This window comes from Mizuhopecten yessoensis, unplaced genomic scaffold (genome assembly GCF_002113885.1).
Source record: "Mizuhopecten yessoensis strain PY_sf001 unplaced genomic scaffold, ASM211388v2 scaffold10941, whole genome shotgun sequence".
NCBI lineage: Eukaryota > Metazoa > Mollusca > Bivalvia > Pectinida > Pectinidae > Mizuhopecten > Mizuhopecten yessoensis.
In genome coordinates, this window is record NW_018408798.1 from 34,798 (window position 1) to 60,375 (window position 25,578).

At 37.6% G+C, this 25,578-nt stretch overlaps 1 protein-coding gene across 2 annotated transcripts in view; it reads left to right on the forward strand.

The window, feature by feature from the left end:
- Positions 1-25,578, forward strand: part of LOC110463904 (cAMP-specific 3',5'-cyclic phosphodiesterase 4C-like) — a 382,464-nt gene that overhangs the window by 13,131 nt on the left and 343,755 nt on the right. The window contains exons 1-2 of one of the 2 annotated variants that reach the window (XM_021518834.1): positions 4,769-5,163; positions 5,531-5,616. In XM_021518834.1, the coding sequence (XP_021374509.1) occupies positions 5,140-5,163; positions 5,531-5,616 (110 nt within the window). In that variant the 5' untranslated portion in view covers positions 4,769-5,139. Of the gene's footprint in view, positions 1-4,768; positions 5,164-5,530; positions 5,617-25,578 lie in introns of those variants that run through there. The other variant, XM_021518831.1, reaches the window with a different exon arrangement.

The window sequence follows — 25,578 nt, forward strand, 5'->3', positions numbered from 1 at the left end:
CAGTGTTAGTCTGGTGGTCAGATAGAACAGGTTTATACCATCAGTGTTAGTCTGGTGGTCAGATAGAACAGGTTTATACCATCAGTGTTAGTCTGGTGGTCAGATAGAACAGGTTTATACCATCAGTGTTAGTCTGGTGGTCAGATAGAACAGGTTTATACCATCAGTGTTAGTCTGGTGGTCAGATAGAACAGGTTTATACCATCAGTGTTAGTCTGGTGGTCAGATAGAACAGGTTTATACCATCAGTGTTAGTCTGGTGGTCAGATAGAACAGGTTTATACCATCAGTGTTAGTCTGGTGGTCAGATAGAACAGGTTTATACCATCAGTGTTAGTCTGGTGGTCAGATAGAACAGGTTTATACCATCAGTGTTAGTCTGGTGGTCAGATAGAACAGGTTTATACCATCAGTGTTAGTCTGGTGGTCAGATAGAACAGGTTTATACCATCAGTGTTAGTCTGGTGGTCAGATAGAACAGGTTTATACCATCAGTGTTAGTCTGGTGGTCAGATAGAACAGGTTTATACCATCAGTGTTAGTCTGGTGGTCAGATAGAACAGGTTTATACCATCAGTGTTAGTCTGGTGGTCAGATAGAACAGGTTTATACCATCAGTGTTAGTCTGGTGGTCAGATAGAACAGGTTTATACCATCAGTGTTAGTCTGGTGGTCAGATAGAACAGGTTTATACCATCAGTGTTAGTCTGGTGGTCAGATAGAACAGGTTTATACCATCAGTGTTAGTCTGGTGGTCAGATAGAACAGGTTTATACCATCAGTGTTAGTCTGGTGGTCAGATAGAACAGGTTTATACCATCAGTGTTAGTCTGGTGGTCAGATAGAACAGGTTTATACCATCAGTGTTAGTCTGGTGGTCAGATAGAACAGGTTTATACCATCAGTGTTAGTCTGGTGGTCAGATAGAACAGGTTTATACCATCAGTGTTAGTCTGGTGGTCAGATAGAACAGGTTTATACCATCAGTGTTAGTCTGGTGGTCAGATAGAACAGGTTTATACCATCAGTGTTAGTCTGGTGGTCAGATAGAACAGGTTTATACCATCAGTGTTAGTCTGGTGGTCAGATAGAACAGGTTTATACCATCAGTGTTAGTCTGGTGGTCAGATAGAACAGGTTTATACCATCAGTGTTAGTCTGGTGGTCAGATAGAACAGGTTTATACCATCAGTGTTAGTCTGGTGGTCAGATAGAACAGGTTTATACCATCAGTGTTAGTCTGGTGGTCAGATAGAACAGGTTTATACCATCAGTGTTAGTCTGGTGGTCAGATAGAACAGGTTTATACCATCAGTGTTAGTCTGGTGGTCAGATAGAACAGGTTTATACCATCAGTGTTAGTCTGGTGGTCAGATAGAACAGGTTTATACCATCAGTGTTAGTCTGGTGGTCAGATAGAACAGGTTTATACCATCAGTGTTAGTCTGGTGGTCAGATAGAACAGGTTTATACCATCAGTGTTAGTCTGGTGGTCAGATAGAACAGGTTTATACCATCAGTGTTAGTCTGGTGGTCAGATAGAACAGGTTTATACCATCAGTGTTAGTCTGGTGGTCAGATAGAACAGGTTTATACCATCAGTGTTAGTCTGGTGGTCAGATAGAACAGGTTTATACCATCAGTGTTAGTCTGGTGGTCAGATAGAACAGGTTTATACCATCAGTGTTAGTCTGGTGGTCAGATAGAACAGGTTTATACCATCAGTGTTAGTCTGGTGGTCAGATAGAACAGGTTTATACCATCAGTGTTAGTCTGGTGGTCAGATAGAACAGGTTTATACCATCAGTGTTAGTCTGGTGGTCAGATAGAACAGGTTTATACCATCAGTGTTAGTCTGGTGGTCAGATAGAACAGGTTTATACCATCAGTGTTAGTCTGGTGGTCAGATAGAACAGGTTTATACCATCAGTGTTAGTCTGGTGGTCAGATAGAACAGGTTTATACCATCAGTGTTAGTCTGGTGGTCAGATAGAACAGGTTTATACCATCAGTGTTAGTCTGGTGGTCAGATAGAACAGGTTTATACCATCAGTGTTAGTCTGGTGGTCAGATAGAACAGGTTTATACCATCAGTGTTAGTCTGGTGGTCAGATAGAACAGGTTTATACCATCAGTGTTAGTCTGGTGGTCAGATAGAACAGGTTTATACCATCAGTGTTAGTCTGGTGGTCAGATAGAACAGGTTTATACCATCAGTGTTAGTCTGGTGGTCAGATAGAACAGGTTTATACCATCAGTGTTAGTCTGGTGGTCAGATAGAACAGGTTTATACCATCAGTGTTAGTCTGGTGGTCAGATAGAACAGGTTTATACCATCAGTGTTAGTCTGGTGGTCAGATAGAACAGGTTTATACCATCAGTGTTAGTCTGGTGGTCAGATAGAACAGGTTTATACCATCAGTGTTAGTCTGGTGGTCAGATAGAACAGGTGTATACCATCAGTGTTAGTCTGGTGGTCAGATAGAACAGGTTTATACCATCAGTGTTAGTCTGGTGGTCAGATAGAACTGGTGTATACCATCAGTGTTAGTCTGGTGGTCAGATAGAACAGGTTTTTTTCTCAATATTTGTCAGTTTGTGATAGAGCAAGTTTTCCTAGTTGTCAGTTGATATACAAATGTACTTTAATGATTAAAATAGGTTTTTTAAAAACTGAGGTGTTCTTTTTTGTTTAAAATCATGGATTATATCTTTAAATATTTGTTTTCAATTACAAGTAAAAGCTTTTAGTGAGTTGGTACATAAAATCTTATATACTTCACAACATTATTTTTTGTTAAGTTGTTGTAAAGGGTAAATGACACCAGTTAGTACTAGTTTTGATAACATTTTTTAATATATCAATCTATATAAACTGGAGCACTACTTACAATATATATACTCCCTGTAATATCTGCTTGACAGACACACACACTCCCCAGCTGTGGCCATGCATATGTTTGAATTTTCTCCAGTGTTGTAGGTATGGTGTGCTTTACTGTAACTTAGGTATACCGTGATTTATAGGCAGGCCTCCCTCTAATAACGTCTGACCTCACTCTCCCATGTTACATTGATCGTTTAAAGAGCTTACAGAATTATGTCAGGATTACAAGAACTGATATGGCCTGTGGATTATGGTCAAGTCATTGTACTTCATTAACTTGAGCCTACCACAGTGTTATTCAATTTTGGAATATGCCGAGTTAATAAGCCTGAATGTACTGGTAGAACAGAGATTGATACCTCCAGCAACCTTTCTACTGAAATGATTTCTGTGGTCGCTCATACTGCTACAAGTGAATGTTCTTGTTGGATTCAGCTTTGAAAAACTGCAATTATATCTATTGATGTATTTATAAAGGAGCGATCTCGGCCGGGAGCGCTGGGTTCTGTTGGACATCCAGAGACATTCATGCATGTGACGCTAAGCTTTAGCAGTGGGCATAACAAATACCTGTATATAGGTATGTGAAGTGTTAACGTCCAGGGAATTAGCATAAAAAACATACCTGAGCAAAGAATAAGGATTTGTTGGGATGGTGAACGACATTTTACTTTCCAATGGATTAATATCCAAAGGCAGAGTTTATCAGAGTAGGATCCAGATATTTGTCTGTGATTTGCATTAGCTATTCCATACCTCTGTGTGTTCTATTGATGAAAAGATTGGTTTGTACACACACACACACATCAATTGTTAAGAAAATTAGTACGGAAGTAGATGTTTTACTCCAGCAGTTTCCCAATACAGGAATAATAAAAATGGTGTGTAAAGTTACCCAACAGGAGGCATAATAAACAACCTTGAAATGATCGGAAACCGATGGTTATCCTATGGGGTACCAGGTTGCATTTGATTAAACATTACATAAATATTGAATGACACTTGTGGTGAAGAGATTGCATAGAGGTGGTAATTTATCTGTGCAAGCTCCAGGCGATTATTGCATAAACGTGTGGTTATTATAACTGCTTTACTTTCACCGGATCTACAAAGTCCGTGTCGGGGCCAACAGTAGAGGTGGCAGGTGTAGAAAGCTTCTGGGTCTATGGTGTGACTGGCTTGTCTCCGAGACCTCTGCTTCATGTTAGTGGTTGGAGTGTTTTCCCGCGGGAATATGTGTGTGTTTACTGCACTTCTGAGACAAAGGATCTTTAAATAATTGCGAAGAATTAAGTGTTGATTGAAGGATCACTATTACACTGATATAGATTAGAGTATGATACCCACTGACAGATAGGTATAACTAAAGAGGAAACATAAGGCAAGTACCTAAGTTTGGAAAACAAACACAGGTATAATCTCAGGTATAATACTAAGTGTGAAAGAAACTAAACTTTCATATAGTTTATACTGCAGCAGGAGGAGGACAGCCAGTTACCAGGAACATATCATAGAGCAATACACTTGTTAAGGATTGGAGTAACACTTTTGGAGTACATACCGAGTACAAACAGGAGTATATTACTCGGAACAGATCAGAGTACAATATGCAGGTGAAACTATTCAAAGATTAATACATCAGGGAATAATCTAAAGTAGTCCTTTCCTTCCAAGAAGTAGAGTGCTAAGTGCTAAAGAAGAAATTCACTCTGTCCAATAAGTTTTCCATGGTTGTATGGTGATGTGCATAAACCGACAGCAGAGCCTTACATAACCATACAGCTCTAGTTAGACAGGGCCTCATCATTATAGAGGCGGAGATAAACCATTCAGCAGCACCAGCTACTGGAACAGATATCATGTATGTGGGGGAATGAAGACATCAGCCTCTATATATTCCCTGTATCAATCCAACTACTACACGTCTTATGTAAACAATTGACAATCATCTCATCATAATTGATCGATTCTCCGGGACTCTGTGGAACCGGTGCACAGTGACACCGGGGCCGATCACACTGCATTTCCTCATCTTCCTGGCGGTTGTGTACCTTGGTGTTTAGGGTGATGCCCTAGTGACAGGCCATGTGTGTTTAGGTTTCTTACTGCTACTGTATCGGTTACACCAATACACCAATATTAATAGGTGGTCGCGGTACCGACTTTTTATCCCATAGTTTTATGTGCAGAGGTTGTGATCCTACACCCTTCTATCACCGGAGAGATTCATGTGAAGAGGAAACCTCAAATACATGTGCAGAGAAAGTTTCACAGTGGTAGCGTACAAAAGTTAATTGACCGATTTGTCGGGGATACCTGATAAGTTCACTCACTGGAAGCCTATGATAGGATCATACGATTAGCTTTTCTTTACGTCATCCGTATAGGATTTGGAGTAAAATACCTGAGGAATTGATTATCCTCTAAACCAGGGAAGGCATAAGAATATTTGTGTGTTCATTCCAGGATTATGTAAAAACAAGTTGTGTTACTGTTATAATAGTGTATCATTGTTTGTGTCTGCCATAAAAAGTACATAGTTGGATGGGAGTTTTTTTTACCTGTTTACGTTTCGCTACCCCTACATTAAGGATTACTACATGAACTGTTGAGTTGAGGAAGTATTTTTTTACCACAATGCAGGTTGAGTCCGGTGATCTCCACAACCTGAAGGCCTATCACAGCAGTATCTACAGTCGGAACCGACGTCATACGCTAGCCAATGTCAGGTAAGATTCCCTGTCTGTAATGTTGTGTGTGTAGCTATTTACTCTATTTGCATCAGGTAAAAACCTCGGGATATCAGCTGTGCAGATTTAATTAACAATATCCTAAGTGTTCCTTTTTTCTATATAATGGAGGCAGGTCTTATAAAAGACCACTTGTTTGACATTGCCTGATATATAAAAATACTAAAAATCTGTCTGTAGAGGGCAGGTCTATATGAATACACTAGACTAGAATTACTGTCTACAAAGACCATGTTTATATAATCATATAATGAAGAATGACTGTCAATAAAGACCACCTGTTGTAAAGAAACCTCATTAATTCTATGAACAAATAATAATTCTACCTCTCACAACATTTTAAAAAACATTTTAAGAACTACTACCTGTTTCTAATATAACCACCTGTATGTTGCAATATATTTAAGAATTACAACCTTTCTATGCAAACCACCTGTCTAACCACAGACCATCTGTCCTTACCACATATTTAAGAATTATCACCTGTCTATAAAAACCATCTGTCCCTTACCACATATTTAGGAACTTACCTGTTTATAAAGCCCACCTATCTGTAAGTAGATATTTGAGAACTGTTGACTGTCCATAAAAACCACCTGTATGTAACGACATATTTAAGCATTATTACCTGTCAATAAAGAACATCTGTCTATAAAGAACACCTGCCTGTCACATTATATTTAAGAATTACAACCTTTCTATGAAAACCACCTGTCTATCAACAGACCATCTGTCCTTACCATATATTTAAGAATTACCACCTGTCTATATAGACCATCTGTCATTACCATATATTTAAGAATTATCACCTGTTTATTAAAACCATCTGTCATTACCTCATATTTAAGAATTATCACCTGTCTATAAAGACCATCTGTCCTTACCACATATTTAAGAATTATCACCTGACTATAAAGACCATCTGTCATTACCACATATTTAAAAATTACCACCTGTCTATAAAGACCATCTGTCCTTACCACATATTTAAGAATTATCACCTGACTATAAAGACCATCTGTCATTACCACATATTTAAGAATTACCACCTGTCTTTAAAGACCATCTATCATTACCACATATTTAAGAATTATCACCTGTCTATAAAAACCATCTGTCATTACCACATATTTAAGAATTACCACCTGTCTTTAAAGACCATCTATCATTGCCACATATTTTGTTTTCTCCATTGAGCAGCCTTTATAGACACATAAAGCTGGTACATTGTCAAAGTAAAAGGGAGAAAATGTTTACTCTGCATAATTCTAGACATGTTCGTCTCGTTTCCATACCGAATTTCTCATGGATTTTCTACATATCCATTAAATATTAAAGTGTGGTATATTAGACGCAGCCTTTGTTTTTCTGCAAAGTTTACATCTCAACGGCCTGCATTGGCAGAGATAATATGAATAAGTGATGAGGTATATATATACTATTGTGAGGCAGTGTGACTTGACCTGTTGTAATCAATCAGTGCAAAGGTCAGCAGAATATATATAGAGCAAATATATGAAAAATACATATAGCAAAAATGTGAAATATACATATAGCAAATATGTAAAATATAGAATATGAAAAGTTCTTTTTTTAATAAAATATACATATAGCAAATATGTGAAATATGCATATACCAAATGCTGTATGTGACATATACATATACCAAATATGTGAAATACCGTAGCAAGTAAAGTGCACACATTTTTAGGTAAATATTGTCATGTCAAAAAGGGGGTGCACACTATACGCAGGAACAAGTCATTCTTTAGTCTCGTTCAACCAGACTCTTGTTGCCTGCGCAAGCTACGCCGAATAGAGAGTCTGGTCAAACCCAGTGCTTTCATTTTGTGACATCATAACGAGGCTTACTGAGATTCTGGTAAAAATGTTCATTGGTAAAAGGTTGACACACCCTTTTTAACTTTTGAAGTCAGAATTTGAGTGGCCCAAAATTACATTAAATATTTTAATTCATTAAAAAATTACCTGTATATGCATTCCTGAAGTATCCATGTTTTCACTATTAATGAGAAAAATGTAAGAAAATGCTTCAAAAAGAATGATTTCATGTATTTTCATTGGTTGAACGAGACTAGTCATTCTTGGGTTATCGTTCTCGAGTTTCAGGTCCACCATATTGGATTACCTCCCTTCAAATAATTTTGTTTGGAGTTGTCAGATTGAAGATTAAAAAGTGTATATTTATGTAATGCATATTATGTATTCGTGTATATATGCACCAAATACTTTGTATATATGTCCACATTACTTTGTAATCTTCATCTTTGGAGGCAATAAAGAGAATAATAATGACTGATGATTTAGCGACAAACACTAGCTGGGCACAGGTAGAATTTTTACAGGTAAGTTGACCGGAGGGCATTATAACCACTGACGCCGTCTGATCCCTGGACAATAGGCTAGGTAGGATCGCCATGCTTCAGCGAAAATTATTGACACTTCTCATCACCTCGGTTAATACAAATTACAATGCAGTAATTAGCTACTGCACTGGTAGAACTACAGACTGATTTGACTGTAAAGGGATTATAAAAAATATGTTTATACTAGAAGCATGGATATTCAATACATCCCCTTCAAATCTATTTGAAGGGAAAAAAATAAAAGCAGAATACACTATTTTTATGATGCTTCATTTTAAAATATTGAAATAACACACGAGGTTATCGATCACGTAGTGTTAGACGTGAGATCAAGATTTGGTAAAAAAACCCAGAACTAACATGGAATGGAGCCTGTTATTGAAACACTACATTTTTATAATTATGGGAAACCTGCTGAGATGTCGAAAACATAAGTTGATCGACGATTCTCTAGCATCAGAATTAGCTACACTTTCTTCATTGGTTTCTGCAGGATTCGTCCATCATCCACTCATTCCAAGCGGTACGGAGGGAGACCTTCATGGGCTTGTTGACTCCAATAAATCAATTGTTAATTAATCGGCGTTATAAACACCAAGCCACCTTTGATGCTACTTTTCCAGTTTGATACCAGTTAATTATTTTCAAAAAAAATATCCTTCAAATCTTACTCAAAAAACGTACCTGCGCACTATACCCGCAAATTTACAGTATATATATATAGCAAATATGTGAAATATACATTTACCAAATAATAAGAAATATACATATACCAAATATGTGAATTATACATAAGATAATTATGTAAAATATGCATATAGTAATTATATGAATATACATATACCAAATATGTGAAATAAACATTTGAAAATTATGTGAAATATACATATACTAATTATGTGAAATAACCACCGTCCCCTTACACCTCTAATTTTATATGATGTCATAATACTCATGGTATGTTTAACAGTTATTCAAGGTTTGGGCGTTTTCTTGGCGTTTTCTTGTCCCCTCACCTACTATAGTCATTAGGAGAATGGCATTGCATTTGATTATGAAATGCAGTCTATGGAACACCTTCTCAGGAGGGTGTTCAATACATGTATTGTAACATGTATTTTATGTTATGTCGTACATGTATTTTTATGTTATGTCGTTTTAATAAAAACGGCCATTTTCAATCATTATGTCTTTCTGGTTTTTATTGACTATCGTACTATTACATAGCTTGCTGCTTGACTGATAGGTGCGAACCATTCAACATAAATACATATACTAATTATGTGAAATATACATATACCAATTACGTGTGATATACATCTAGGTAACCTCTGAAAAAGTCTGGTTAGTGTATTGAACAGGTTTTTTTCGTATGTGTGATATCTATAAAACTAATTACCATGATTTTTGCTCTCTGTTTTTATAAGATTTATTAGAAGAAATGAACATGTTTTCTATATTTTAATTACTAGAGAAAAAAATAGTTCTGATGATTTGTTTGCCACTATAGTCAAGCTTACAGCTTTCCAGGAATCCTGTTTAATAATGCCTTGTCAACTTTACAGGTTTGCACAGATATTTAGTTAGTAAATTAAGCTACTTTTTCTTCTTCCAAGTAAATAACTGTTTTAAAGTAGATTACATTTATTTTTCTGTTTCAAACTGATCGTAAAATGAACACTTATAAATTTGGAGAAAGTTACGTTATTGCAGATGTATGTATTAAAGTGACTGGGGTATGTGAGGCATATTTAAAGAAAAAGCCATATTTAGTTGTAGCTTTTGAAAATTAGGCAATAGTATATGTGTTTTTTGCTACAAACAGTTTTTTACGAAACTCATTAGAAGTCTCTTGTATTAATCTTCACTTGCTAATTGTGCATTAAGGTAGAAGTTAATTTGAATCACTGATAATATCAAAATTGTCCAAATAAAAACTGAAAGCTACATTTTTTAAATTCGGTGATCCAATTTATTAAATGCAATTATACTTACTTTATGGCAGCTGGGTTGGAAAAAAACATTTAACATGCAGTACATAGTCTGATAAAATTCAGATCCCCAAAACAAACAAATGTACACATTTATTTAAAAGAATCGTTGAATTTGTACGTTTTTGACCCTTCAACGTTCCTGTATAAGAGGAACCACCTGATAACGCCTTCAGCATTAGTAACAATCAACATACTTCCGTATTAAGGTTTGGCTGTTTTTAATTACTGAGCAATACTTCTATTGGCACGCCACAGTTACTTAGTATATCTTCTGTAAATTCTCCAAGAACATGAAACGCCAGAAAAAAGGCATGAAACCAATATTTTGAAGTGCCTAAAGAAGAGCCTTTCTGTTATGATATACGTAATGGCTTCTGAATGCCCTATTCAACTGATGGTGTCTGTGTGTAGGTGTTACTTAGCACTTAAATTCAGAACAGTTTGACCTTAATACAGGCAGCTCTCTATACAATGTGATCTCTAGGCATTTTTTTTTATTAAACTATTTCTTTCATAGTAAAATAAAAATACAAACAGTTCATTAGATAAAGCCATACGGAAAAAATGGAGGATAACAGAAGCCCAATACAAGAGACAGTGAGCGCTTCTTCACTTCCTGTACTGTTTGATTTAATTTGATTTTTCTTGATATTTCCCTTTTTTTTAAATTTAAAAAATATAAGGCAATATCTACAAGAATATAACAGCTTGTATGTTATAACACTAAGTGTACACTGTATGTTATAACCCTGAGTGTACACTGTATGTTATAAGACTAAGTGTACACTAATTGTTATAATACTGAGTGTACACTGTATGTTTTAACACTAAGTGTACACTGATTGTTATAACACTAAGTGTACACTGATTGTTATAACACTAAGTGTACACTGATTGTTATAACACTAAGTGTACACTGTATGTTAGAACACTAAGTGTACACTGATTGTTATAACACTAAGTGTACACTGATTGTTATAACACTGAGTGTACACTGTATTTTATAACACCGAGTGTAGACTGTATGTTATAACACTGAGTGTACGCTGTATGTTATAACACTGAGTGTACACTGTATTTTATAACACCGAGTGTAGACTGTATGTTATAACACTGAGTGTACACTGTATGTTTTAACACTAAGTGTACACTGATTGTTATAACACTGAGTGTACACTGTATGTTCTAACACTGAGTGTACACTGTATGTTATAAGACTAAGTGTACACTAATTGTTATAATACTGAGTGTACACTGTATGTTATAACACTGGGTGTACACTGTATGTTATAAGACTGCGTGTACACTGTATGTTATAACATACAGTGTACACTGTATGTTATAAAACCCAGTGTACACTGTATGTTATAGCACTGAGTGTACACTGTATGTTATAACACTAAGTGTACACTGTATTTTATAACACTGAGTGTACACTGTATGTTATAACGCTGGGTGTACACTGTATGTTATAACACTGGGTGTACACTGTATGTTATAACACTGGGTGTACACTGTATGTTATAAGACTGGGTGTACACTGTATGTTATAACATACAGTGTACACTGTATGTTATAAAACCCAGTGTACACTGTATGTTATAGCACTGAGTGTACACTGTATGTTATAACACCGAGTGTACACTGTATGTTATAACACTGAGTGTAGACTGTATGTTATAACACTGAGCGTACACTGTATGTTATAACACTGAGTGTACACTGTATTTTATAACACCGAGTGTAGACTGTATGTTATAACACTGAGTGTACACTGTATGTTATAACACTGAGTGTACACTGGTAGCCTAGGCTACATCTATTATCTATTTGGACTTCCTTGTGTTTATAAAGTTGGCCTGTAGATCGTTATAGGTGTGACCTTCCACTGTATCCATAGATGACCTTTAATAGGTGTGACCTTCAGCTGTATACATAGGTGACAATTTAATAGTTGTGTCCTTCAGCTGTATCCATAGATGACCTTTAATAGTTGTAACCTTCAGCTGTATATTTTGGTGACAATTTAATAGTTGTGACCTTCAGCTGTATCCATGGGTGACCTTTAATAGTTGTGACCTTCAGCTGTATACTTCGGTGACAATTTAATAGTTGTGACCTTCAGCTGTATACATATGTGACAAATTAATAGTTGTGACCTTCAGCTGTATACATATATAAAGTTGATACTTAAATAGGTGTGACCTCTATATCAGGGTGACTTCCAGTCATGTTTACTTCCATACAAAGTTAAACTTTGAAATAGGTGTGACCTTGAGATATAAACATAGGTCACCTCTAAAAAAGGGTGTTCTTTCTATCTATTCTCGGTATGATACTCCAACCTAGATTCCTATTGTGACCTCTGTGTGAACTGGTGTTTTTGTGATTAGCAGGTCACATTTGTAGAGCTGTCACTGTTTTTGTGATTAGCAGGTCATGGTTGTAGAGCTGTCACTGTCCTAATGTGATTAGCAGGTCACGGTTGTAGAGCTGTCACTGATTTTGTGATTAGCAGGTCACGGTTGTAGAGCTGTCACTGTTTTTGTGATTAGCAGGTCATGGTTGTAGAGCTGTCACTGTCCTAATGTGATTAGCAGGTCACGGTTGTAGAGCTGTCACTGATTTTGTGATTAGCATGGCACGGTTGTAGAGCTGTCACTGTTTTTGTGTTTAGCAGGTCACGGTTGTAGAGCTGTCACTGTTTTTGTGATTAGCAGGTCACAGTTGTAGAGCTGTCATTGTTTATGTGATTAGCAGGTCACGGTTGTAGAGCTGTCACTGTTTTTGTGATTAGCAGGTCACTGTTGTAGAGCTGTCACTGTCCTAATGTGATTAGCAGGTCATGGTTGTAGAGCTGTCACTGTTTTTGTGATTAGCAGGTCACGGTTGTAGAGCTGTCACTGTTTTTGTGATTAGCAGGTCACGGTTGTAGAGCTGTCACTGTTTTTGTGATTAGCAGGTCATGGTTGTAGAGCTGTCACTGTCCTATAGTGTGATTAGCAGGTCACGGTTTTAGAGCTGTCACTGTCCTAATGTGATTAGCAGGTCACGGTTGTATAGCTGTCACTGTTTTAGTGATTAGCAGGTCACAGTTGTAGAGCTGTCATTGTTTATGTGATTAGCAGGTCACAGTTGTAGAGCTGTCATTGTTTATGTGATTAGCAGGTCACGCTTGTAGAGCTGTCACTGCCCTAATGTGATTAGCGGATCACGGCTGTATAGCTGTCACTGTTTTAGTGATTAGCAGGTCATGGTTGTAGTGCTGTCACTGTTTTTGTGATTAGCAGGTCACGGTTGTAGAGCTGTTACTGTCCTAATCAACATGAAGTATAGATACATCTTCTTCAGCATGACATAGATTTACTTATCTAAACATCTGAGGTATTAATCATAAGTGGAGAATTTAAAACACAAAATAACGTATAACATGTCTAAACCAAACTCCGATATACATAGTTGGATTTAAACCTGTGCTATACTTTGTCTGTGTATCGTGAACAATTTCTTTTCTCCTTTTGGTGTTTGATTCCATCAGGTATTGTAGCTGACTCCGATAGGATTTATAGAAATGTTTTGTCCCAGTTGATCTGTCTATGGCTGGGATACAACGTTGTCACACTCTAGCTAGACCTTACATCACTACAGGCTAGATATGATAGCAATTTTTCCTGGCTGATCATCGTCTTATTTTCTGCTGAATAAATTGATAAACTGACTAAATCGAGGTGTAATTGATCATTTGATGTAAGTAATGAGATGGATCTTTTAATTATGCAGCAAACGACCTATTGTTGGAAGGGACTCATGTAGGCTCGCTCACTGTCCAATCCATTGGTTATAAACAATGAATTTGTTGAAATGAAAATGAATATGACAAACAACAATGGACAAATCTAACGAATACTGAAGAATTGGAGTGTTGAACTGATCGGTATGACTTGACACTTTAAACAGTACGGCTCCTGTGTATGGAGTCCTGGTTCTTATCTATCATATGTTTATACGAAGATGTATCAATAACAGCTGCTCCCCTTCTTTACATGTATCTATCTCGTAACCTCCGATATCCCCACACATTGTTGTCTTACTTTGAGGCTGCGTACCACTTCATGGATGTAGACATGCGCTATATATATACAACAGTATGGCGTAGTTGTACGTAATTCTCGGCTCATTCATTTGGATTTGGGTATTGATTATGTGTAATGTGCCGGAATAATGGATCTTTTATCAATATTTCTATCCTCCTTTTGCTGTAATGAAAGATCACAGTACTGACACAAGGCTTACAGGGCGTAGGTCTTACGTAAATCACATGGGCTATTGTTATTATAGCCAATTACAATACAGCCATCGCAAATGATTTGTCAACTTAAATAGTATTTCTATTTTATTGGAGCCCTGTATTGGAGATGCAGGTGCCCTATAGTAATCAGGTGTCAATCTGTCTATCCTTACATCCACACTTTCCTTTCCAGAGACTTTCTCTTAAGCCAATATGAAAAATCTTTCTGAAATTTGACATGGTTTCACACTGTGAAATGTAGATGTACAAACAAGGTTTAAAAATATTCTCAGGTCAAAATCAAAGTCACTGTTACTGAAGATAGAAGGAGTGTGGTCCTCATCTGGGAATCCAAATTTCTAATCTCTCGGAAATTTCACATGGTGATACACTGTGATACGATATGTAGATGTGCAATAGCCATTTAAAAGTTTTTAAGGTCAAAGTCAATTAAGGTTACTTTTACTGAAATTATACTGGGAGGGGGGTGGGGCTCAGGGACCAATCAGACACATGGCAGGGTCCTTGTTGGCCTGTCAGTGTTCTACTTATTTTTAATAACCGTTGTTGACAAGAGAGAATAAGCTATCTCTTTATTTGAAGACATTTTTTTGCTGTATAATTAGAGGTTCTTAATTGATGTTATCTTTGTAATACTTCAAAAACGAATGAACCATTGTAAGGTGGTATACCAAAGTCAAGGTCCCAAATAATTGATTTGATTGATGTGCTTAGAAGATTTTTATAAAGAAACTTCATAGACTTTAAGGTAAGGAGTACCACTACATCAAAAAGGAAAGACTGAGGTTGCATCATTTACCCTAGGACATAGTTACACTACAACAGATAGGAAACACTGAGCTTGCATCGTTTACCCTAGGACATAGTACCACTACATAAGATAGGAAAGACTGAGGTTGCATCATTTACCCTAGGACATAGTAACACTACATAAGATAGGAAAGACTGAGTTTGTGCCGTTTACCCTAGGGCAAAGTACCACTGCATCAGATAGGAGAGACTATGGGTTGCACCGTTTACCTTAGGAAATAGAACCACTGCATCAGATAGGAAAAACAGGTTGCACTGTTTACCCTAGGACATAGTTACACTACAACAGATATAAAACACTGAGCTTGCATCGTTTTCCCTAGGACATAGTACCACTGAATCAGATAGGAAAGACAGGTTGCACTGTTTACCCTAGGACATAGTTACACTACAACAGATAGGAAACACTGATCTTGCATCGTTTACCCTAGGATATAGTACCACTACATAAGATAGGAAAGACTATGAGTTGCACCGTTTACCTTAGAACATAGTACCACTACATTAGATAGGAAAGACTGAGGTTGCACCGTGTACCCTAGGACATAGTACAACTGCATCAGATAGGAAAGACGATGGGTTGCACCGTTTACCTTAGGAAATAGAACCACTGCATCAGATAGGAAAGACAGAGGTTGCACCGTTTACCCTAGCACATAGTACCACTACATAAGATAGGAAAGACTATGAGTTGCACCGTTTACCTTAGGACATGGTACCACTGCATCAGATGGGAAAGACTATGGGTTGCACCGTTTACCTTAGAACATAGTACCACTGCATTAGATAGGAAAGACTGAGGTTGCACCGTTTGCCCTAGGACATAGTTCCACTACATCAGATAGGAAAGACAGGTTGCACTGTTTACCCTAGGACATAGTACCACTGCATCAGATAGGAAAGACTGAGGTTGCACCGTTTACCCTAGGACATAGTACCACTACATCAGATATTAAAGATTGATGTTGCCCCGTTTACCTTAGGACATAGTTCCACTACATCAGATAGGAAAGACAGGTTGCACCGTTTACCCTAGGACATAGAACCACTACATCAGATAGGAAAGACTGAGGTTGCATCATTTACCCTAGGACATAGTACCACTACATCAGATAGGCAAGACTGAGGTTTCACCGTTTACCTTAGGACATAGTACCACTACATCAGATAGTAAAGATTGATGTTGCCCCGTTTACCTTAGGACATAGTTCCACTACATCAGATAGGAAAGACAGGTTGCACCGTTTCCCCTAGGACATAGTCCCACTACATCAGATAGGAAAGACTGAGGTTGCATCATTTACCCTAGGACATAGTACCACTACATCAGATATTAAAGATTGATGTAGCCCCGTTTACCTTAGGACATAGTTCCACTACATCAGATAGGAAAGACAGGTTGCACTGTTTACCCTAGGACATAGTACCACTACATCAGATATTAAAGATTGATGTTTCCCCGTTTACCTTGGGACATAGTTCCACTACATCAGATAGGAAAGACAGGTTGCACCGTTTCCCCTAGGACATAGTCCCACTACATCAGATAGGAAAGACTGAGGTTGCATCATTTACCCTAGGACATAGTACCACTACATCAGATAGGAAAGACTGAGGTTGCACCGTTTACCTTAGGACATAGTACCACTACATCAGATATTAAAGATTGAGGTTCCACCGTTTACCTTAGGACATAGTACCACTGCATCAGATAGGAAAGACTATGGGTTGCACCGTTTACCTTAGGACATAGTACCACTGCTCAGATAGGAAAGACTGAGGGTGCACTGTTTACCTTAGGACATAGTACCACTGCTCAGATAGGAAAGACAGGTTGCACCGTTTACCCTAGGACATAGTACCACTACATCCGATAGGAAAGACTGAGGTTGCACCGTTTACCTTAGGACATAGTACCACTACATCAGTTTATTTAAGAAGAAGAGTACCCCTTCAGAGCTATATTTACCAATTAAAGTACGCTGCCTTTTCTAAAGAAGATGAAACAATGAAATTGAGTTTTTCCAGATAAGAGTTGCTTTCCTTGTCAAGGAATTCATCTTTCATTTTGATGTTGTGCTTGTATAATTCCTTGATAACAACGTTGGTAAGGTTGAGGATTGTCAGTGTAAGTAGACTGGCCCCCAACTATAGAATACTGAGTTGTTAATCCTCTAATAACGTTGATCACTTGAATGTCTGATTCTAGACCTAAGGTCTAAACTTGGCGGAGATAAGCTAGTAGTAAAATGCAGTCGAGAAATTCTTCATAAAAACTTAGGGGCTGGTAGCCAGCTAGTGTATAAGGTCTGGAGTTCTATCTATGAAGCTTTCGTTTGTCTTTTTTGGGTATATACCTGTTTTGAAATACTCTAAATCTAAACAACTGTAAATCTGTGAATGCATTGCAACATGTGGTTTGTATGAACATTTCTGAAGACATGTAATATATTTCCACTTTAGGGTACTCTTTTCAGTAGCTAGCCTGAGTTTTTTCTGGATCATCAGTCATATTTCAAGGGGCTGTAGTGTGTTAATGGTGGGAAGTATTGATCATCCCTATATTGACAGGATACTTTAAAGCCATTAGTGGATCAGCTCAAAGTTAATAGGTTAAATTTCCAATACTCCTGTACCATCACTACTTTAATGAATTATTTATGTACGATGATATAGAAATATAAAAATATAAATTAATACATTATAAGCCTGCTCAATAAATTTCAAGAAGAAACAAAAAGGAAAGAAAAATGATTTTGTCGAAATTAGACAATGCATGTGCCATAATTTAATATTACATTAATCTAAATTAACATTTCTAGCTCAACAGCACAAAAGTTGCTTTAATTGAGAACAATTCCCCATGATTGCTCAAATATCCTGGTGAGCGATGCAGGCCCTCTTCACCTCTTGTTCAACTAATGGTATTTTTGCAAAATTTTATATGAAAAACTCTTTTATTTATTGCAAGAAATAGGATTTTTTCTTTGTGTATAAAGCTCTTATAACCCCCTGCCTCCCCCCCTCACCTGACCTACTCCTGTGTAAGATCAGAAAGGTCATTACAAGATAGGTACAAAAAAACTGTTTCATTGAAATCAACATGTAGTTTTTATTTAAGCATCCCTTAGAAAAATGTGGTAAGTCTTTGACATTTTTACAAACTTTCAGAAAAAGAAGTCTTGTTATCATTCACCATTTGGCCCTAAAAGACTTAAGGCTTTGCTCGTGGTAAAACAATTAAAAATAGAAAAACAAATGTTTACCTCCTTTAGTTAGACTCCAAAAAATACTTTGGACCAGAATTCAACTTAATCTGTTCACAGACAAAATGGATAGGGTATTGATGCACTATTTGAACTGAAGACAAGGGGCCTAAACAACAGCCTTACGGCTGTCTATCCTTTTATCAGTAGAACAGGTTATGTTGTATTTGACATGTATTTTACTGACAGAGACGGGGTTTTATCTCACTGATATTTATTCACGCAGATACAAACAAGGCATACATCTTATTGATTCCTCTACATATCGTGAATTTATCGTCTCCTGAATAAATTGTTTTCTGACATTTGAAGCACATGTGTGAAATATTGGTTCAGGGAAATTAACGTACTTCAAACCACCACATGCGTATCTTCAGTTTTTCACTTACATCTCAATCAATCAGGCCCCAGTGCTGTCTAAGGGCTTTGTAATTTGATAATATCTTAGAATTCTACAATCTTTGATACATAACATGTGTCGAATTCATGCTCCTTCTTTTCTGATGCAACAATTCGTGATAATTATTAAACTTGTTTTTTGTTTCTGAGTCGAAATACGTCTGTTGCTATGACAACATCAGTGAATAATTCTGTGTCTTAAATTGTTTCACTTTGATAGCAAAATGTGTAAATATTTCACAACCTTGAAATTTAGAGTTGAAAAATTCACAGAATTTAAGCTAACTTAACGTGACATTCCTATACGTACACACAACCTTTGTGTAGTTTGGAAAACTATTGATTATTTTGCAGTAGATAATCAGATAAAGAGAATTTCCTAGTTTTAAGAAATGATTGTTTAGAACCACATTTTTCCCATCATTTATTACAAGAATATAGCTCATTGGTATTGAATGATAAAAGTATGTTTTGGAACTTAAAATTTATAAACAAAATTTTATTTATATTTTGAAGAATGTATGAAACCTAATTTAGAATCTTCTGGGGATATTACACTTACTGGATCAGGGGTCCTTAGTACAATGTCGTCATCATACTTAATAAGAAAACTGGTAGATTGTAGTGGCCCTGACCAACTGACAAACAGGAATGTACTTTAACAGGGTTATAAACAGGACACTGTCCGACAGATGCCTCATGCATAAAAAATGAGTATCAACCTATATGCTCACTGTTAAGTAAATATGTACCTTAACAAATATATAAGTACTGATCACAATATTGATTTTTCATACAGGTGATGGAGTTACAAAGTAATATGTCATGTTGTCCCAGACTGCTTCTTGTCATTGATCTACAGATCTTAGTGAACAAGAGACACATAGTTAAGGCTGACTAACCCTCAAGTCTGACTAAAAACTGCAAAACATGTGACAAGCACAGAATAATACAGACACTTGCCTGACACAAAATCAGACTGACATGTGACCAAGACACATGATCAGACTGACATGTGACCAAGACACATAATAAGACTGACATGTGACAAAGGTACAAAATCAGACTGACATGTGACCAAGACACAAAATCAGACTGACATGTGACCAAGACACATAATCAGACTGACATGTGACCAATATATATAATCAGATTGACATGTGACCAAGACACAATATCAGACTGACATGTGACCAAGACACATACTCAGACTGACATGTGACCAAAACACATAATCAGATTGACATGTGACCAAGACACATAATCAGTCTTAAAAGACCTGTGAGCAAGACACATAATCAGACTGACATGTGACCAAGACACATAATCAGACTGACATGTGACCAATACACATAATCAGACTGACATGTGACCAAGACACATAATCAGACTGACATGTGACCAAGACACATAATCAGACTGACATGTGACCAAGACACATAATCAGACTGACATGTGACCAAGACACATAATCAGACTGACATGTGACCAAGACACATAATCAGACTGACATGTGACCAAGACACATAATCAGACTGACATGTGACCAAGACACATAATCAGACTGACATGTGACCAAGACACATAATCAGACTGACATGTGACCAAGACACATAATCAGACTGACATGTGACCAAGACACATAATCAGACTGACATGTGACCAAGACACATAATCAGACTGACATGTGACCAAGACACATAATCAGACTGACATGTGACCAAGGCACATAATCAGACTGACATGTGACCAAGACACATAATCAGACTGACATGTGACCAAGACACATAATCAGACTGACATGTGACCAAGACACATAATCAGACTGACATGTGACCAAGACACATAATCAGACTGACATGTGACCAAGACACATAATCAGACTGACATGTGACCAAGACACATAATCAGACTGACATGTGACCAAGACACATAATCAGACTGACATGTGACCAAGACACATAATCAGACTGACATGTGACCAAGACACATAATCAGACTGACATGTGACCAAGACACATAATCAGACTGACATGTGACCAAGACACATAATCAGACTGACATGTGACCAAGACACATAATCAGACTGACATGTGACCAAGACACATAATCAGACTGACATGTGACCAAGACACATAATCAGACTGACATGTGACCAAGACACATAATCAGACTGACATGTGACCAAGACACATAATTAGACTGACATGTGACCAAGACACATAATCAGACTGACATGTGACCAAGACACATAATCAGACTGACATGTGACCAAGACACATAATCAGACTGACATGTGACCAAGACACATAATCAGACTGACATGTGACCAAGACACATAATCAGACTGACATGTGACCAAGACACATAATCAGACTGACATGTGACCAAGACACATAATCAGACTGACATGTGACCAAGACACATAATCAGACTGACATGTGACCAAGACACATAATCAGACTGACATGTGACCAAGACACATAATCAGACTGACATGTGACCAAGACACATAATCAGACTGACATGTGACCAAGACACATAATCAGACTGACATGTGACCAAGACACATAATCAGACTGACATGTGACCAAGACACATAATCAGACTGACATGTGACCAAGACACATAATCAGACTGACATGTGACCAAGACACATAATCAGACTGACATGTGACCAAGACACATAATCAGACTGACATGTGACCAAGACACATAATCAGACTGACATGTGACCAAGACACATAATCAGACTGACATGTGACCAAGACACATAATCAGACTGACATGTGACCAAGACACATAATCAGACTGACATGTGACCAAGACACATAATCAGACTGACATGTGACCAAGACACATAATCAGACTGTCATGTGACCAAGACACATAATTAGACTGACATGTGACCAAGACACATAATCAGACTGACATGTGACCAAGACACATAATCAGACTGACATGTGACCAAGACACATAATCAGACTGACATGTGACCAAGACACATAATCAGACTGACATGTGACCAAGACACATAATCAGACTGACATGTGACCAAGACACATAATCAGACTGACATGTGACCAAGACACATAATCAGACTGACATGTGACCAAGACACATAATCAGACTGACATGTGACCAAGACACATAATCAGACTGACATGTGACCAAGACACATAATCAGACTGACATGTGACCAAGACACATAATCAGACTGACATGTGACCAAGACACATAATCAGACTGACATGTGACCAAGACACATAATCAGACTGACATGTGACCAAGACACATAATCAGACTGACATGTGACCAAGACACATAATCAGACTGACATGTGACCAAGACACATAATCAGACTGACATGTGACCAAGACACATAATCAGACTGACATGTGACCAAGACACATAATCAGACTGACATGTGACCAAGACACATAATCAGACTGACATGTGACCAAGACACATAATCAGACTGACATGTGACCAAGACACATAATTAGACTGACATGTGACCAAGACACATAATCAGACTGACATGTGACCAAGACACATAATCAGACTGACATGTGACCAAGACACATAATCAGACTGACATGTGACCAAGACACATAATCAGACTGACATGTGACCAAGACACATAATCAGACTGACATGTGACCAAGACACATAATCAGACTGACATGTGACCAAGACACATAATCAGACTGACATGTGACCAAGACACATAATCAGACTGACATGTGACCAAGACACATAATCAGACTGACATGTGACCAAGACACATAATCAGACTGACATGTGACCAAGACACATAATCAGACTGACATGTGACCAAGACACATAATCAGACTGACATGTGACCAAGACACATAATCAGACTGACATGTGACCAAGACACATAATCAGACTGACATGTGACCAAGACACATAATCAGACTGACATGTGACCAAGACACATAATCAGACTGACATGTGACCAAGACACATAATCAGACTGACATGTGACCAAGACACATAATCAGACTGACATGTGACCAAGACACATAATCAGACTGACATGTGACCAAGACACATAATCAGACTGACATGTGACCAAGACACATAATCAGACTGACATGTGACCAAGACACATAATCAGACTGACATGTGACCAAGACACATAATCAGACTGACATGTGACCAAGACACAAAACACACACACATGTGACCAAGACACATAATCAGACTGACATGTGACCAAGACACAATATCAGACTGACATGTGACCAAGAAACATACTCAGACTGATATGTGACCAAAACACATAATCAGACTGACATGTGACCAAGACACATAATCAGACTGTCATGTGACCAAGGATACACATGTGACTAAGACACAAATATTGAAACACATGTGACCAAGACACAAATTGGACACACATGTGACCAAGACACAAATTGGACACACATGTGACCAAGACACAAATTGGAAGCACATTTTAGCCAAGACACAAAACTGGACACACATGTGACCAAGACACAAAACTGGACACACATGTGACCAAGACACAAATTGGACACACATGTGACCAAGACACAAATTGGACACACATGTGACCAAGACAAAAATTAGGCACACATGTGACCATGACACAAATTGGAGATACAATTGACCAAGACATAAATTAGATATACATGTGGCCAAGACACAAATTTGACACACATTTGACCAAGACACAAATTGGATACACATTCGGCCAAGACACAAAATTGGACACATGTGACCAAGACACAAATTGGACTCACATTTCAGCCAAGACACAAACTAGGACACACATTTGACCAAGACACAAATTGGATACACATGTGACCAAGACACAAAATTGGACACATGTGACCAAGACACAAATTGGACACACATTTCAGCCAAGACACAAAACTGGACACACATTTGACCAAGACACAAATTGGACTCACATTTCAGCCAAGACACAAAATTGGACACACATTTGACCAAGACACAAATTGGATACACATGTGACCAAGACACAAATTGGACACACATTTCAGCCAAGACACAAAACTGGACACACATTTGACCAAGACACAAATTGGATACACATGTGACCAAGACACAAATTGGAAACACATTTGACAAAGACATAAATAAGATACACATGTGACAAAGACACAAATTGGACACACATTTAACCAAGACTCAAATTGGATACACATTTGGCCAAGACACAAAATTGGACACATGTGACCAAGACACAATTTGAATTCACATTTTAGCCAAGACACAAAACTGGACACACATTTGACCAAGACACAAATTTGATACACATTTGGCCAAGACACAAAATTGGACTGACATGTGACCAAGACACAAAATCAGAAGGACATATGAACAAGACACAAAATTGGAATGACATGTGAACAAGACACAAAATTGGAATGACATGTGACCAAGACACAAAATTGGACTGACATGTGACCAAGACACAAAATCAGACAGACATGTGACGAAGGTACAAAATCTGACTGACATGTGACCAAGACAAAAACAGACTGACATGTGACCAAGACACAAAATCTGACTGACATGTGACCAAGACACAGAATCTAACTGTCATGTGACCAAGACTCAGTATATTACAGTCATGTGGAAAAGACAAAAACGGACTGACCTGTGACTAAGAATCAAAATTGAATAGGCATGTGACAAGTCTGACTGATGTTGATGAAGCTATGACCATATTTACACATCTCCCAGACATAAAAACAATAAGAAAGACAGGTCTAACTGACACAGAATGGTGTTTATACGGCAGTTAATGTCTCACCAAGAGAATAGAATATATTAATAAATAAACCAGCCTTTTGCTCCCCGTGTAGACATATGTACCATGTTGCATAAGTATGGATAATATCAGGCAGGTCCTCATTGCCTTAACTTCCACTCCTTAGGACCCCAAACACAACAAAACCCGATATATTTTTTTATAAACTCAGAGAAGAGATTGCTGAAAATAATCTTTTTCATGCTTTCATTTTTTTTATAAATCTCTGTGGTTTGTGTGTAGATGAGAACCTTGTTGGTCTGTACACTTTGGTTTGTGTGTAGATCAGAACCTTGTTGGTCTGTACCCTTTGGTTTGTGTGTAGATGAGAACCTTGTTGGTCTGTACACTTTTGTTTGTGTGTAGATGAGAACCTGGTTAGTCTGGACACTTTGGTTTGTGTGTAGATGAGAACCTTGTTGGTCTGTACACTTTGGTTTGTGTGTAGATGAGAACCTTGTTGGTTTGTACACTTTGGTTTGTGTGTAGATGAGAACCTTGTTGGTCTGGACACTTTGGTTTGTGTGTAGATGAGAACCGTGTTAGTATGTACACTTTGGTTTGTGTGTAGATCAGAACCTTGTTGGTCTGTACCCTTTGGTTTGTGTGTAGATGAGAACCTTGTTAGTCTGGACACTTTGGTTTGTGTGTAGATCAGAACATTGTTAGTCTAGACACTTTGGTTTGTGTGTAGATGAGAACCTGGTTAGTATAGACACTTTGGTTTGTGTGTAGATGAGAACCTGGTTAGTATAGACACTTTGGTTTGTGTGTAGATGAGAACCTGGTTAGTCTAGACACTTTGGTTTGTGTGTAGATGAGAACCTTGTTAGTCTGGACACTTTGGTTTGTGTGTAGATCAGAACATTGTTAGTCTGAATACTTTGGTTTGTGTGTACCATGGAACCTTGTTAGTCTGGACACTTTGGTTTGTATGTATAATGAA